This window comes from Carettochelys insculpta, chromosome 28 (assembly GCF_033958435.1).
Source record: "Carettochelys insculpta isolate YL-2023 chromosome 28, ASM3395843v1, whole genome shotgun sequence".
Lineage (NCBI taxonomy): Eukaryota > Metazoa > Chordata > Testudines > Carettochelyidae > Carettochelys > Carettochelys insculpta.
This window is the reverse complement of record NC_134164.1, coordinates 2,371,631-2,388,457: the sequence shown is the minus strand read 5'-3', so window position 1 is coordinate 2,388,457 and position 16,827 is coordinate 2,371,631. Positions and strand designations below refer to the sequence as shown.

Below are 16,827 nucleotides of genomic sequence, written 5' to 3'. Positions count from 1 at the left end.
ACCATAGTAAATGCAGCACGGGTTGAGTGGATATAGGATCTTCTACCAAAGCAGTTGTCAACCTGTCCCCCTCTGGGACCCCTTCCCATTTACTAAGGTGGGGAAGGCAGCCCCCATTGACTCTGCTACTTTGATAAATGTGACCAGGCTTGACAATTTCCTAACTGTAAACATTGTGAAGAACCTAAAGTCTGCAATTGGAGCCAGTTTTTCATTTCAAACCACTGGTTTCTCAGTTTGGAGCCCCCTTCTTTGAGTTTTGAAATTGCAACCAATTAGGTGGAATCGAAGGTTGAAAAATAGAACAAAATAGTCAATTCAAGCAAAACATTTTGAATGACCCAAAACAACCTTTGTTTCCAAGGCATGAACATCTGACGCTTCATTCCAGTGCAAGGCAGGAGATTGCACACACACAAATATTTGTGGGATGGCAAAATTGATCCCTTCCACACCCTCGTACCTACTGAGAAACAAAGACTACGCTGCCTCCTTGGGGCTCGTCTGCTCCTAGATCTGAGGTGCTCAGTCTTTTTCCCTCCTCTGTGTTCTTTCCTACCCATTCAAAGTTTACCCTTCTGCTCGGGTCAGCCATTTAGCAAGGAGCTAGTTTATCCAGTAGTTAGAGGAACGAATCCTGGGTTCCATTTCTGGACCTAAGTCATCATGCTGTGCCTCAGTCTTCCCACCTGTAGTATTAGTATAACATACCTGTTCTGAAGGGCATATTCAGAGGGTGACTTGGTGGTCTATGCAACAGATTTTAGATATATGCAATTCCTTGATCCATAGGTTCATATCTTGAATCTCTACCTTCAGAGAGAAAGATTGTGTTCCATTTCTTCATAGTACTTAAAGAAGAGACCTTGCAAGCTGAGACCTGATCTGCTGCATACTGACAAATGATTCTAGCCTCATCAGCAGGGGATTTTTTTTTTGCTTGGTATCAACTAAACTTTCTCCTTCCTCCTCTCCAGAGGTGTCTGCATTTCAGTAGCATATAGTCCTTAAATGCTTCCAGATCCCAGAGAACCACTCATGCAAGAAGGATGGGGCCTGACTTTCACATCCGATCAGGAGAATCATTGTCCATGTAGCTGCAGCAAGGACTTCCCCTTTGCTCTTCATACCCACCCCTGTAAGTCCAGGTCCCACAAATCTAGCCCATCTCCCGGTAACCACGGTTTCAAACAGGAACCCAGAAAGTCATACCAATAATCAAAATGAGTAATTACTAATACCTGGCTCTGTTCATCAGTCCCTCATAGCTCTCTCTGAAGATGGTCAGTATTATTATCCCTATTTTACAGATGAATAAACTAAGACCTGGCAGATCTAATGGAGGTAGGACTAGGTTGCTCCTTGTCTCTTGCAGCTCAGCACTGCTCCACCCATTAGGCCGCACTGTTTCTAGCAATCCATTTAGTTCACTAACTGGTCTCCAAGAGTAGACTGTACCTACCAGAGTAATGTATGAGAAACACTGTGATGGGCGATAACAACCTACCTACAGCAGCAGCTCCTTACACCCAAGTAAGGAGTGGCAGAGTAATGAGCGACACACCAGCCTTTACAGAGCTCTCTCCTATTGACTGAGGGATTTCAGCTGCAGCTCCTACTGAAAAGCAGAATAGTCACAGCTATGTTGGCATCACAATCCCATAGGAGTGACATTCCCTTGCTTTAGACTCAGAGCAAAAGCCAATCACTAGCTGCGCGAGTTGAGGAAGAAACTGCTGCTGTAGGCAGAGGATTCCAGAATTGTCCATAATGAGCTTCTTAGGTCTTCCTCTGAAGCTCTGTGCTCGCCCAGCTGTGTTATTGATCTGATCCTGTTGCAATTCCTACCTTTCTTAAACAAAAAAGCCAAAGCTGCAGTCCCCTCCAGTGTGCTATATTTTTATTCAGAACAGGGCTTTGATTATTGCCCCACAGCACAGTCCCAGTACCTAGGACCCTGCTCCCATCAAGTCCTTCAAGTACCTCAGTTCCTGTCCCTTGTTAACCTAGCTTCATAGATCTTCCTTTGTAGCTCCTCCCTGCCACAGCCCCAGCAGCCCCTTGCCCCAAGGGCCCTATTGCCCACCTACAGCCACTGCAGTTCTGAGACCTGAAGCTCCCACCTCCCACTAGCCCTGCAGCAGGCCCTCATGGACCCTGCCAGGGCTCCCTCTAATCTCTTCTCTCCTTGCATGGAGTTTTTCCATCCATGGAGGTGAATTGGGCACTGCCAACAGAAACACAAAACCCATGGGTGAGGGCTCTGCTCAGCAGCATGTGGCTCTCTCTTGAGCAGCAGCACAAGCCCTCAAATTATGGGGAACACCAGACCCCCGACCAACTGAACTCCACATTATCCCCTGATGTCTCCCTGGCTATTCCCCCAGCAGCTCCTGACGGCCCCCCCCTGCCCCTTAGTTCCCCAGCAGCCCCAATGCCCCCTCAGTGCCTCTCTTCAGACCCCCCACCTCTGCTAGGCCTTGTCCCCTCCAGTAACCCAGCAGTCCCTGGTCCTGCTGCCCAGCCCCACGATCTTGCACGGCCCCACCCCCCAGCAGCCCTGGCCCTGCTACTGCCCCCCACATCCTCCACGCCCCACCCCCCAGCAGCCCTGGCCGTGCTACTGCCCCCCACATCCTCCACGCCCCACCCCCCAGCAGCCCTGGCCCTGCTACTGCCCTCCACGGCCCCACCCCCCCAGCAGCCCTGGCCCTGCTACTGCCCTCCACGGCCCCACCCCCCAGCAGCCCTGGCCCTGCTACTGCCCTCCACGGCCCCACCCCCCAGCAGCCCTGGCCCTGCTACTGCCCTCCACGGCCCCACCCCCCAGCAGCCCTGGCCCTGCTACTGGTGCCCCAGTCCCCCTCCCAGTTGCCCCCCTCCTTATACTCCCTGCTGACCCCTCCCCCTGCCGTCCTGCAGGGCCCCACCCCCTCTAGCCCCCACCCCTGCTGGCCCCTCCCCCTCAGGAACGTCTCCTGGCGGCCCCGGCCCAGCCCCTCTCCCCCCTCCCCCCGGCTCCTCTTGGCCGCCCTCGCCCAACCCGGCCAAACGGGCCAATCGGCGGGCCGCGCCGGCCCCCCGCCCAGCCAATGGCGGCGCGCGCGCGCCTGCGCCGTCGCCGACCCAATGAGCGCCGCGCGTGCCGGCCCCAGCCAGCCAATGAGTCTGTGCAGCAGTGCGGCGCGGGCCGGGCTCAGTCATATCCCTCCGCCCGCGCGGCTGCCCGGGCCCTTCCCCCCCCCCCACCCGCTCCGCCTCATCGGTGTGCGCGCGCGCTCCCCCCCCCCCGCGCCCCCTGGCCGCGCGGCCCTTTCTCCCTCCGCCGCCCGCCGCAGCCACCGCCCGCCGCGGGGGCCCCGCGCAGCAGGCGCCGAGCGAGAGCCAGCGGGACCCCACCCCGTGCCGGAGACGCGCCGCCGCCATGGAGCTCATCACCATCCTGGAGAAGACGGTCTCGCCGGGTGAGGGCCGGCACGTGGGGGAGGGGCGGCGGCCGCCGGCCGGGGGGAGGGGCGGGAGGGCCTGAGGAGGCGGCCGGGACCGGCGGAGGGGGCCCGCCCGGGGTTGGTGCGTCCCCGGTCGGGGCAGAAGGGGCCCGCCCGGCCTGGGCCGGCCGCCAGGGGCAGGCGGAGGCCGTGGGGGGGAGCGGCCGCGCCCCCGTGCCGGGGCGGGGAGCGGCCCCGGGCTTGGGCGGTGACTGACTCTGGCTCCCCCTTCCCTGCAGACCGCTCCGAGCTGGAGGCGGCGCAGAAGTTCCTGGAGCAGGCGGCCATCGAGAACCTGGTGAGCGGCCCCCGGGGGCCCGGGCGGGCTAGGGAGCCGCGGGGGCCGGGCGGGCAGCGGGCGCCCCGCCCTGCCCCGCGCCAGGCCGAACCGCCATCGCGGGCGCAGCCGAACATGCCAGCGCCCAGCCGGGGCGGCGGCCGGCCAATGGCGACACGCCCGGGATCCGCGCCGGCCAATGGGGGCGCGGAGCCGGGCCGGGAGGGGGCGGGGAGTTAGGCTGCGCGGCGCTGCGTGTGCGGCGATGGGGCCTGCGGACCATGTGGGGAGAGCGGGTTGGGCCGGGGGCTCCCTCGCGCCTGCCTCGGGGCGGGGACACCGCCAGGGCCATCGGCCCTTAACCCTTCTTCCAGTGCAGAGCCCGAGCCTTCATCCTCCGCCCTGTGCCTGCCGTGCTGGGCCTTCCCCCTCCTCTGCCTGCTCCCAGTGCGCTCCCGCGGCCCTGCTTCCCTTTGCCCGCCTCGGATTTTTCTCGTTCTTGCCCCTCTGTTCTTCAGCTGCGTTTGGGTCCTGTTCCCCTTTCGCTCTAGTCCCTTCCGACTCTTGAGCGGATCTCCCTTCGCTTTCGGGCTCGTTTCCCCCCACCCCATGTGCCCAGAGAAGGAGGCGGTGGAGGATGATAGTGTTACCACTTTGGGGAGCCCTGCTTGCTGCCCCGGGGGGCGTTAAAGCAGAGTTAGCATGGGTTTAAGGTGTAGGGGTTCTAATGAGGGATGCAGGGGGTGCTCTAGCACCCCCTGACTTGAAGTGGTTTCCATTATATGCAGGGTTTACAGTTTGTGTCAGCGTCACTCAGTGCCCCCATTATAAAATTTGTTCCAGTCCCCCGGTTTAAGGAAATAAAAGGGTAGGGCCCACTTTGTTTCGGAGGGAAAGGGTACTCAGAAATCTGCCATGGCCACATTCCTGTTGGCATGTTGTACTCTCTTAGCTTCTTCCACACATATTAAAGTCGGGGGAGGATTGCAGAAAAGATAAAAATGTTTCCTACTCTGAATGTCTGTTGTCTGTGTACAACATTACAAGTATGAGGCTAAAGTAAGCGTGCAAGGGTCTGATTTTTAGAATTGCTCTTTTGCACTTCTCATTAAGGCAAATCCTGGTTCTTTGTGTAAGTGATTAAATATGGATGAATTATTGTATATGGCTGAATTATTGCATTCCAATTTGCTACTGTAACGAATAGTTGTCACCAACTTGTCTCATGGATTGGAGATAAAAGCTGGGTGTTTTCCAGCAACCATTGACAAGCTGTATAGGTTATTTCTATGTAATTTAATATGAAAGGTTTGTAAAACTGTGGTAATCAGAGATGCTTATAGTTTCATATTAATTGGAATTCTATGGCTAGCTGTTTAATGAATTGGAGTCCAGTAGTGAAATGCTGTGCATACTTTGAGGAATCCTCTGGTTTAGCTTGTGAAACTGAGGCAGGCTTTTTGTCCTCATTTTAGGATTTTTGCTGAGTCTTCTTGAAGTACTCCTTTATGTGGAAGCCATGAGAACATGTACACTGATCGGGTTTGGGTCTGCAGTCTAGAAACATAAGACATTTCAAATTGGTATAGTGAGTTTGGGCCTAGAATGAATAAAACTGCTGTCAGTAGTTTAAAAAAAATCAGCTGACCATTTGAGGGAGGCAGGTGAGATAATAAAGACCTGGTGACTGCTGGCTGTTCTTGCATGTAGTGTTTTTTTCCTGGAATAGCCTTCATCAGATGTGAGGCATTTTGGGAGTTGAGCCAGTGTTACCCCTCAACGGATGTGTCCTTGCAACATTTTCACTTTCTATTTCAAAAACATCCCTTTCCTGAAAGCTTTCCCTGTTTTTAATTAATTTAGTCTTGTAAAATTTTTGTTTCAAACATGCATGCATTCTTGATGGCTAAGTAAAATTATCTTTTTTTCCTTCTGGTAAAAGGTGAAGATGATTTTGTGCCTGAGTTGTCTTTTTCAGGATATTTTTGCAAGGCTGATTTACCTTAAAACGTTTTTTTTCCAAACTCTGCACTTTGGGTATTCAAACAAGACTATCAGATGTTTCGGACCATGGAGAACCACAATTTTTTTTCCCTCACGAAAATTACTTACTACTTTTTTTATTTTTTTGAGTAGTCTTTCTTAGGCCTGGTTTTTCATTAGAAAATTTTGTTTGGTGCAACTGCACTCATAGTATAATTTAAAAAATTTGGTTACATGCTAATATAAAGCAGGCAAAACAGTTCCAAGAAGATGTGTGTCCATCATGTCTGAATCAACTTTTGTATGAATTACTAGTGAAACCAGTGCAGCTGCATTGAAAAACACCTCTTTTTTGTTAAGAGGAGACAAATCTTCTGTCATTTTTGGCATAAGAGCCTCACTAATGGAGCTTTTTCTCCTTAACACACAAAACAAAAACGTATTAAGTGGGACGCTGCCAAATTGCGAATACTCTGAATCCCAAGGAATTTTTCACTAGTCAGTACCAAAACCAAACAATACGAATGCAGGTGTTGATGAACGTAGATGAAATAGTCCTGCATAAATGATATCCTTGACATCAGAGAAATTATGTGATAAACACATTCTTATAAAAACACTTTTGTACATAAAGTGCCTGATTTTTAGCTAGAAAAAAAGTTAAAATATGAAACTGGCCTGGTCTCCATTTGGGGAAAAAAATTATTTCATCTGACATTCAAATTCATGTTGATTTTAAATGTACAGACAATCTTGGATGATATAGGCCTTGGAATAGTATCTGCTTTGTTGAAGGAGTGTTTTAAACACAGTAGGATTGTGGAAGGTAACCCCGAGTGTCTCAAGTAATCTGAAAAATCCAACGAAGTCACCATCTAGTTACATTGCTTTCCAACAGTTGTAATTAGGAGCTTAACATCCATAATCTTGGGATAAAACAGTCATTGTGCAATAGCAACAGTATGCTATTGGTCAGATTCGGTACAAACTGTCCAAAGAATTTTGGTCTCTTTTTGGTTGAGTAAAAGTGTAATTCTCTTAGGTAGAAAAGTCTAATGAATTAGACTTTTATTAAAAAAACAAGGTAGAGTAGTATGTGTTTGTATCCATTGATAAGCATGTTTTCTTCTGACCAGCCCACTTTCCTTGTGGAACTGTCCAGAGTGCTGGCAAATCCAGGGAACAGCCAGGTTGCCAGAGTTGCAGCTGGTTTACAGATCAAGAACTCTTTGACGTCTAAGGATCCAGATATCAAGGCCCAGTACCAACAGAGGTGGCTTGCAATCGATGCCAATGCCCGCAGGGAAGTCAAAAACTATGTAAGTAATTTCTGTAGTTAAGTGTGTTCCATTTTTGACCATTCACTTCCAAACAGCTTATTTACCACAATGGGTCTGAATAATGAACATTTGATCTATTTCTCACTGTTTGAAAAATCATTGTTGGTTCCTATTATGGAACAACACACCTCCTTTGTACTTACATTAATACTTTATGTTGCTGTAGGACCTTTAATCTGATGAGCTGTTTCATAAGCATTAAATTGCAGAATACCCATGTGAGAGATAGGCAAAGGATAAGAGAGGGAACAAATTCATCAACTCTGTAATGCAATTACATCTGAGGTAGAGCACACTACTTTTTAAATTTCTTGTAAACTGAGGTCTAGGACTTTGTTGCTTTTGTTCAGCGATTCTCAAACTGAGATACATGTACCCCTGCTGGTATGCATGACATCTCTGGTGGGGTACATGGGAGAAATTGTGTAATGGTGAGTTTTACTTACTTATTACAGTTTTGTAATAAGCTACTCAGATGGTGCTTAAAACTGTTGGAATTTTATGAAAAATACGGTACTTAATTTATTTCAAGATGTGCAGTTAGAACACAGATGCTGATGTACTTGGCCCTTGCTTCCAGTCACCATATGCCACATGTTCAGTTCTTCAGCAACTGTCCAATCTAACCAAACTCAGAACTTAGTCTTTTTTTCTTATAGTTGCATATGTCACATGATAACTATATGTGTAATAGTGGAAGTATGGCCAGGTGGCTAAAGAACACATAGTGGTAGGAAAAGCACACAAAGTATCAGTGAAGAGAATGGTGGGGAGTTGGGACCTCTGGTAGATCTGGAAAGGGCTATGCAATAAGCTAAGTTTGAGAACTTCTGCTTTAATTAATCCTTTCTAGTTTGTGCAACATGGTAATTCTTTTCTAGCAATGATGAGACTGGTTATGTAAAATATGCAACAATGTCTGCTTCTGATGCTTAAATAAGCAATATGGATTGTTTTACCCCAAACACCAATATGTCCAGCACCCATTAAGATAATATTAGAGAGGGTAGGTTTTTCCACCTCTGTTGTGCTGCTAGTTTTTTTTTCTTCCTTACCAGGAAAAAAGTAGGAAAGCTGGAACATGGTGTTCCAAGTAAGAATTATAGATGAGGTTTTGGATCAAAAACTGAGGCTGCTTTACTATTGTGTCAAAGCATTCTTCAGAAGCATATGAGTAGCCAGCCAGCCAAATTTCTGAATGGTAAACTGAGATCCCCAGACTTTTTGGAAGATCTTGATTTCATCACTAGTATTAGCGCTTTGATTTTTATTTTACAAATAAATTCTTCTTTAGGCCTCAGTTAGAGTACTGTGCCCAATTCTGGGCAACACATTTTAGGAAAGATGCAAAGAAATTGGAGAGAGAGTCCAGAGAAGAGCAACTAAAATGATTAAAGATCTAGAAAATAGGACCTATCAGATAAAATTAAAATAATTGAATTTGTTTAGTTGGGAAAAGAGAAGGATGAGAGGGGACATGACAGCAGTTGTCAAGGGTGTTAGAAGGAAGAGGAAGGCAGAAAAATTATTCTCCTGGCCTCTGACACTAGGACAAGAAACAATGGGCTTAAATTGCAGCAAGGGAGATTTAGGAAATGGTTCCTAATGTCCAACCTACTTGTCAGGGTGGTTCAATACTGGAATAAGTTGCCTGGAGTGGTTATAGAATTTCCCTCATTGGCAATATTTAAGAATGGGTTGGATAAATATCTCACAAGGATGATATAGATGGTGCTTGATCCTGCTGTGAGGGCAGGGTCCTAGACTTGACCTCTCGAGGTCTCTTCTAGTTCTAATATTCTATGATTCATACTTGAACAATGCAAATTTGTAGCTCGCATTGTGAAGCCTCTGAGACAGGGGCAGCCTATGTTGGTGTATTTACACTGGTCCTAGCCCACTGTGGGTGTTTGCAGAATACAGTTAAAAATAGTTACCTGGATTCCAGATAATGAAAGCTACCCCTGAATTTTGTACAGATGTGTGCACTCTTTGTGATCTGTAAAGCTAAAAGCTATGACCTTTGTTGGAGGTGGCAAGAGTGTTCAGCTGTGGTAACAAATGGTAAATGTGAAGAGACATAATGCTGGCCTGATAATGGCTTTCCTGCAGATAACTGCTATTTTCTTTAATGACAATAGCTGATGTGCTCTCAGCCAGGGGTCCCTTTGTGCTGGTTATCTTTTTTTGACTTTTGAGGATACAGGTGCAGTTAGATCTATGTGGAACACTATCGTGTATGCATTCTGGGTGCAAATGGACTGACTACCCATTCTGTGTAGTTATTTGTCTGGGATAATTGTTGTGTCTAGTATTCTCTAGAATAAGGTTGTATGATTAGAAATTGTGTGATAATTTAATCTTTTTCAGTTACCACTTCAGATGGGGGAAGAAAGGGGTAATGATGGTTTTAAACCTTAATTGACAGTGTGATGGGAAATTTATCAGCTTTTGGGAACAGCGTGAACACAGATAACAGATCCCTAATTTAGGATCTGCAGTGTTGTATGTTAAAGAAAAAGTTTAATTTGCCTTTAATACTTTCCCTCCAAAAAATTAAAGCAATACTCCTTTACTCTTGGTTATTAGATCATGCTATGCAAGTTATATATGGAGAACTTTTTGGTTTGATTCCTGAAAACTAGCTTTTTCTTAAACTGAACATTATCTCATTTGTGCTACCCTTTTTCTCGTTCAGAAGTTAAGTGGGAGTTGCGACAGCTATGGCAACTTTGTGCAGTGTCTTTGGAGAGAGAGCAACCTGCAGGCGCTGATCAATTAACATAGATTGGTTTGCTGGGAAACTCAGTTTAGACCGGTGACTGAGCAACATGGGAAAACAATCATTGAGAGACACAGACATGTCTCAGGCCAGGCCTCCATTACAGGTTAATGTTAAAGTAAGGTGCACAACTCCAGCAAGGTGGATAGTATAGCTGGAGTCATGGTACCTTATATTAAGTTACTGCTGTGTCCCTACTTCGGGGAATTGTCAGGGTAGAGTGTCTTGTCAACTCTCTTTATATTTCCCTTCCGGTAAGGTACCGGAGTCAGAGACTGATCAGCAGTTGATTTTGCATGTCTTCAGTAGACCTGCTAAATCAGTGCCCAAGGGATCAATCTCCCCGGCTCTGATCTTCACTTGCAGTCCAAGAGAGGTGATGGCTAGGAGCCAGAAACCTAATTCCCTCTTGCTGGATCACAGGGGGGGAATACAGATTCAGTTGTCCTGAACTGCACTGGGAGTTTGACCAATTACACCACCTCATTTCCTGTTGGACCACTGGTAATCAGACAGTAGACTTGGTCAGATAGTAGTGCTAGGTAGCTTGGGAGAACCTTCCAGTACCACCTATGGTACTGTATCTACCTGAATGGTTAAATGAACATGGCAGTATCCAAGGTTGAGTATCCTGCAATTACTACATTTCTTTTTTTAATAGACAGTACTTGCTGAAGTGGAGAGTACAAAATGTCTTTGCTGGTGAGTAAAGATTAGAAGGACTATTCAGCATGACAATAATGTAGAAAAAAACAAAAAGGTCACAATAATTTGTGCCACACTACTGGACCAGAATCATTTCAATGCTTCCTTTTAGGACAGTTTGACCTACAAGTTTCTTTACTGAGATCTACCTATAATAAAAATTACAAAATATTATTCAGCCCCATTGAAAGATTGTCTTCTGATAAGCTGTCTAGTTATGTTTTTGATTGACCTCCATGTCTGAGAGGTTTTTGTGTTATTTCACAAATAACAAAAAAAAAACCAAAAAACCAAAGAGGTGAATGTCTCTTAGCGTGTATATGTTTACCAAGTGCTGTGCATGTCATAGGGTATCCAACAGAGAAATGCAGTTATGTAACTTTACAAGTCTTCAAAGCTGGATGACCAGACAATGCAGAGTCCAACAATATTACACAGGCATAACATGGTAAGGTGTGTGGAGGCTACAGTTGAAACCAACTTTTTTACGCAGGCAAGAAAAGGAAAAGGGTGGGGACAGAAAGAGTGGAAGAAGCAGAGGAGTCAGGTGGGATGGAAGTTTAGCATTGTTTGAGCTATCAGCATTCTTTGCTTGAGTATAAAAAATGGAGTCCAAATTATTTCACATTGATGGAAAGCTTTTTACTGTAGAAAAGAATCTTTCTTTTGCTGATAATTTTTCTGATTGATTATCTTATAGCTGTTAAAGGGGAGCTGTTCTTTTCATGGTTCACGTGTAGTTCATTGTTAGTGTCCTATCAGGTTCGTAAACATGAAAAACGTATCACAGACTGTGAAATCTGGTCTTTTGTGTGCTTCTGCCCTATCCTATGTGGGGGGGGGGGAAGGAGGGAATTGAACATTTTTTTGGGGGTGTCAGTAGGATATTGCCACCCTTCTGCACTGCCTTCAGAATGGTGGGGGGGCGGTGGTAGGGGGAATGTGGCAGTTGCTGACCAAGGGCCCAGCGCTGTAGGGTGCAATGCAGCAGTAAGGGTGGCAACGCTGTAACATGCCATCCTTGCCTCTGTGCTGTAGCTGGCACTGGCCGTGTCTTGAGAGCTGGCCTTCCAGCCAGCACTCTCTAGATGCCCAGCTCTGAAGGCAGTGCCTTGAGCAGCAGCACAGAAATAAGGGTGGGAGTATCACAACTCACTCAAAACTTCTTTTTGGGTCAGGATCCCCTACAATTACAATACTGTGAAATTTCAGGTTTAAATAGGTTAAATCATGACATTTACAATTTTAAAAATCTTATGCAATTGTATAAATTGCACTGTGAATTTAGTGGGACCCTAATCGTTGTATGTGGGCATCCTTCATAGAATATGATGAGTGCCTTAGAGAATATAATCATCCAGACAAGTCCTGTTGCTTGCAATAGGTTAACTCCTGACCAGTGCTATATGGGCAAACTCACGTGACATGTTGAGATAAAATGCCTGTTTGTAGAAGGAAAAGGAGAAAATCTACGTTTTTTTAAAAATCTGTGATTATGGGTAAAAATAAAATTGACCTGTTAACTTACGTTAGTTAAGTTTAAGTATACGCTCTCCCATCAAGTAGAGACTTTTGATCCCAATCTTACTGTGTTGGCACTGATCAAATAATCTAAATGCAGACTAGTGAAATTGATAGGGAAAAGTCTGACTAAACCACTGATGTTTTATCCACAGGTTTTGCAGACGTTGGGTACAGAAACATACAGACCCAGCTCAGCCTCACAGTGTGTGGCTGGCATCGCTTGTGCCGAGATTCCCATGAACCAATGGCCTGAGCTCATTCCTCAGCTGGTAGCTAATGTAACAAATCAACACAGCACTGAGCACATGAAAGAGTCAACGTTGGAAGCAATTGGTTACATCTGTCAAGATATTGTAAGTTCTTCTTCTCTTAGATATGTGCTGTCTTTCTTCGCCTTTTCTGCCTTCTAAACTTGTGTTCTCCAGACAGTTATTTGCAGTCAGCTGCAATAAACCCTTCTAGGCTCTCTTGTAGGATGTTTGTGCTGAGAGTTAGGTGCTGAATGATTCCCCACTGCCTTCCCTCCACCCTGCCCCCTAAGACCTACAGATGAGACCAGAGTGCTATGAGTGGCACCTAAAGGTAGCATTGTCCTGGTTTTGCGACATGATTTGTATTGATTTTTATTGGAGTGCAGATGTAATCATGGAGCGTGCATGTTGTTGATTCTGTGAAGGTGGGTGCCATTGTAAGAACCCATGAGAATGTCCTGTTGAGTAAAATGATTACAACTAGATGGTAAATACTTACTGAGGTGGTATCTCTGGGGACTCAAAAGTTTACTTCACTACATCACGGGTTAGGTTCCAGGTATCCTTTAGACTAACAAAAATATTTTGCTCTATGCAGTACCTTCAAGCAAAAGGACCTTCAAAAGCTGTTTCATCATGTGTAGTAACTTTTTTTGTAGACAGCTTGTTTTTAATATCAAGCTGTGTTGTGTTGAGAACAAGTGGCTGAGGTGAACTACACTTAAAAACCTGCATTTTGACATGAGGCTGAAAGCAAAAATGGCTTCCTGTCTAATTCTGTGTAAATGTCATGGAGAAGTGGTTTTGCCCCTTATTACCCTTTGGAAAGAGCACAGGTGTTCTCCTTTGGAAGTATACAGTGCAGAGAATTCACAAGAGTCAGTAGTTTATAAAATCGGCAATCTAGAGAGGCACGTTTTCTGCTTGACAGCTTTCACAAGGAAAGCAGAAGGTCTGCTTCCATTCTTCAGCCTATGGTCAAACATCTTGTCAGTCCATATATAATAGGATAAACGTGTTTTTCCCCTTCTGCTGTTACTCATACAGCAAGTGGGATATTCTAGGTGGTGTCCGTTTTACAGGCAAAAGGATGGAATATTGAAATCGAGGCTTGGAAAGCTTTGGTGGTAATTGCAGAGGTCTGAAGAGTGTGTAATGACTGCAGAAGAAGGGGCCCCTCTTTGAAGAGGAGAGAGAGACAGGGAGCAGGCAGAGAGGGAAGCCTCACAGGGTAAAGTGAAGAACCGTGTCAGTGAGGACAGGGAGTGGAAGAAACCAACAAAATAAGGCAGGAGAAGAGACCAGAGGAAGAACAGTTTTGAAAGCAGCCTCAAAATATAAGTTTGCCTCACGCTGCACTGTTTGAAGGGTTTGAATTACTGCCTAACTGACTTGAAAACGAAAACTTTTTCGGTAATAAGTTCTGGATTAAGTGAAGAGGCTTGTGGGAGGGCAAATAGTGATATGGAGATTGAATCACCTTTTTGTTTTACTAAGTTGCAATCACTGCTACTGGAATGAGGGTTTCAGGTCAGCCATTGTCAGTTACAAATACATGCAGGATTTCTAAGACAGCAAATAATTAAGATGTCTTAATCTCTGGGGATAGGACAAGGAGTAATGGGCTTAAATTGCATCAAGGGAGGTTTAGATTGGATTTTAGGTAAAACTTATAACTGTCAGGTTGGTTAAACACTGGAGTAAATTGCCTGGGGAGATTGTGGAACCTCCATCACTGGAGATGTGTAAGTGCAGGGTTAGACATCTATCACGGATGGTCTAGCTGTTGCTTGGTTCTGCTGTGAGGGCAGGGAACTGGAGTTGATGACCTCTCAAGGTCGCTTCCAGTTCGTGTTCTGTGATTCTAAGCTTCGCTAATCCACTGTGGATTTTTGTAATTGTCCTTTGGTTGCTGAACAGATACTTTTCTAACAGGAGTACCTTTTACACTCCTTTGTATTGTGTCTCAATGCAGTATTGATAAATCCTAACACAATAGTTAAGGGATCTTTGGGACGTTGCATTCCAGAGATTCCCCTTTCCTATGGTGTAAGTAGTGATGTTCTCTATTCACCCTGTCGTCCCTCCAATCCTGAATGATGAACCTCTGTTATTACTTTTGGTTATAGCTGCCCTACCTTGTTACTGTTCATTGCATGATCCATTGGCAGTATACCTGATATGGGTCTAAAAGTAATGCAGTGGTAGGAATATGACCACTGATCTGTGCCTCTGTGTTCCAGTGGCATTTGTGGAAATGAGCAGCTGTTTGAGCTCATTATAACATGGCCGAATGAGGCAGTCTGAGGCTCGATGACTTGAAGAATAGTGGTAATATTAACTTTTTTTTCAATATTTGGCACTTTTGCTTCCAACTCTGGAATGTACATGCTGTTCTGGTACAGCGGACTGTGTCCTGCTTGTTAAGGATGCACTGCCTTGGAAGTCACAGTGAGGTGTTAAGTTGCTCATGGTGTTTCTAAAGAACAATAGGCCTTTTGGCCTTAAAGGACTTGAATTTCCTCTGGCTGTAGAATTCACTGTCAAACAGTATGGAGGGGGAAAACTTGATACGTAGAAAATGCAGTCTGCAAGCCAGCAGATAACTTCACCACTATTTATTCCTTTTTTCAGGACCCAGAGCAGCTTCAGGACAAATCCAATGAAATTCTCACAGCCATTATCCAAGGGATGCGAAAGGAAGAGCCCAGTAACAATGTGAAGCTTGCAGCTACTAATGCACTCTTGAACTCTTTGGAATTCACCAAAGCAAACTTTGACAAAGAGGTGAGTAAAAGAAGCAACAGAGTTCTAGGCACAAAAGGCAAGGAGTGAATTCATGGTCTATGATGAGAAATCATGCACCACGCTGAATTTTGCTTGATGCATAATTTCACTGTACTGAGACTTGGATTCATGTCCGTAAAATTAGTTTTTAAAGCCTGCTGTGATGTAGAAATAGTGTGGAAGTGTTTGGAGAAGATGTTATGAAATGAAACGGGAGCATTATTGACATTTTTGGCTAAATATGAAATGAACAGAGGGTTTAGCCTGTTACATACTGTGTCCTAAGCAAACTCTTCTCTCTGCATTATTGCTGTAGTGGCCTAAGGGTGAGTTTACACAACAGAATTCAGTTGACCAAAGGTACATTGCTGTACCATCACTGCAGTTGCCTTCTGCATGTCCGTGCTATCCTCCTTACGTCAATGGTGCGTGTCCTCACCAGGAGTGCCTGTACCAATTTTTAACTTCTGGGGTTGGCCATTGGGGGATGGTATCTGAAGGGCAGCAATAAGTGTCAACCCAGTGTCAGGGTAGATCTAACTACATCAACCAAAGCGCTCCATCTCAGAGATGGAGCTGGTGTAAGGCAGAGTTATATTGGTCAGAGCTGCATTTTTGTGTAGACACTTACAGAATTAGGTCAACGTAAGTCGTCTTTACAACCTGCCTGTAGAGTGGAGACCCAGGCTATGCCTAAATCAGCACTTCCTTTTTACTGATGCGGCAGCCATCTAGTTTTTGACGCTACCTTTGAAGTTGGAGAGGGCATTTAAAATCTACAAGGGTATTTAAAATAGTGACCTCTGAGTTCAGCACATGCCTCTTGTTCCTACCATATAGATTTCATGGAAGGTGGAACTAGTAATTAAACTTTTATCGTGGATGCTCTCAATAAAAATCTTTGCCTAGTCAAACATTCAGTTGTAAAGTTAGATGAGCTGTTTCGAGGGTAAATATCTGTTAGTCTGTAAAGTGCCACAAGAGTTCTTGTTGTTCTCGGACCTTTCACATTGTATTTGCAGTGGAAATCTACCCTCTCAAGGGGTCTGGGAGTAGTAAATAGACTGTTGAATTATAGTATTCCCTATGTGTTCCTAACTAAATCAGGATTTGATCTCTTGTAAAAATTGCTGAAATAACCTAGGAAACAACAATGCAGCAAACAGTTTCAGATCTGGCAGCCCCAGAACCGGGAGGTTTCCAGATATTCAAACATTATGGGTCAGAGAGAGGCATAGCTAGTAATGCATAACATAAAGAAAAGCAAGATTAGATATTAAGAAACAAACAACAATGTATTCAGAGTACTTTATTTACCAGCAACAATAGTATTGTACAGGGTAAACTTATACTGTATTTATTTGTATTTACTTTCACTATATACTGTACTTATGGAAAGTGTAACTGAAATTTACTTATGGTTAAAATCCTGGTTATTTGAGATTTCTGCATGATAGAATGTTGGATATGAAAGAATTTACTGTAGCTTTTTTTTTAAAAAACTTACTTTCCATAGTGCTATGACCATTTTTTATTATTAGAGAATTGTGTGTTTTTGTGTGTGGCATTCAGATTTTGTATTCACAATTGCAGTAAGCTGATTATTGCTTGGAAGTGATTGTGAAAACACTGTGTGGCAAGTGACTGCCTCTATCCTTCCTAGCTCTTGTAGCAATATAATGTTTTGTGG

General features: G+C 45.2%; 1 protein-coding gene across 1 annotated transcript in view; it reads left to right on the top strand.

Moving 5' to 3' along the window:
• Positions 1 to 3,284: 3,284 nt before the first annotated feature.
• KPNB1 (karyopherin subunit beta 1) overlaps positions 3,285 to 16,827 on the top strand; it is a 32,808-nt gene continuing 19,265 nt past the window's right edge. Inside the window, exons 1-5 of the mRNA XM_074979041.1 lie at positions 3,285 to 3,464; positions 3,728 to 3,786; positions 6,885 to 7,067; positions 12,252 to 12,452; positions 14,985 to 15,137. Coding sequence (XP_074835142.1) covers positions 3,425 to 3,464; positions 3,728 to 3,786; positions 6,885 to 7,067; positions 12,252 to 12,452; positions 14,985 to 15,137 — 636 coding nt within the window. The 5' untranslated portion in view covers positions 3,285 to 3,424. The remainder of the gene's footprint in view (positions 3,465 to 3,727; positions 3,787 to 6,884; positions 7,068 to 12,251; positions 12,453 to 14,984; positions 15,138 to 16,827) is intronic.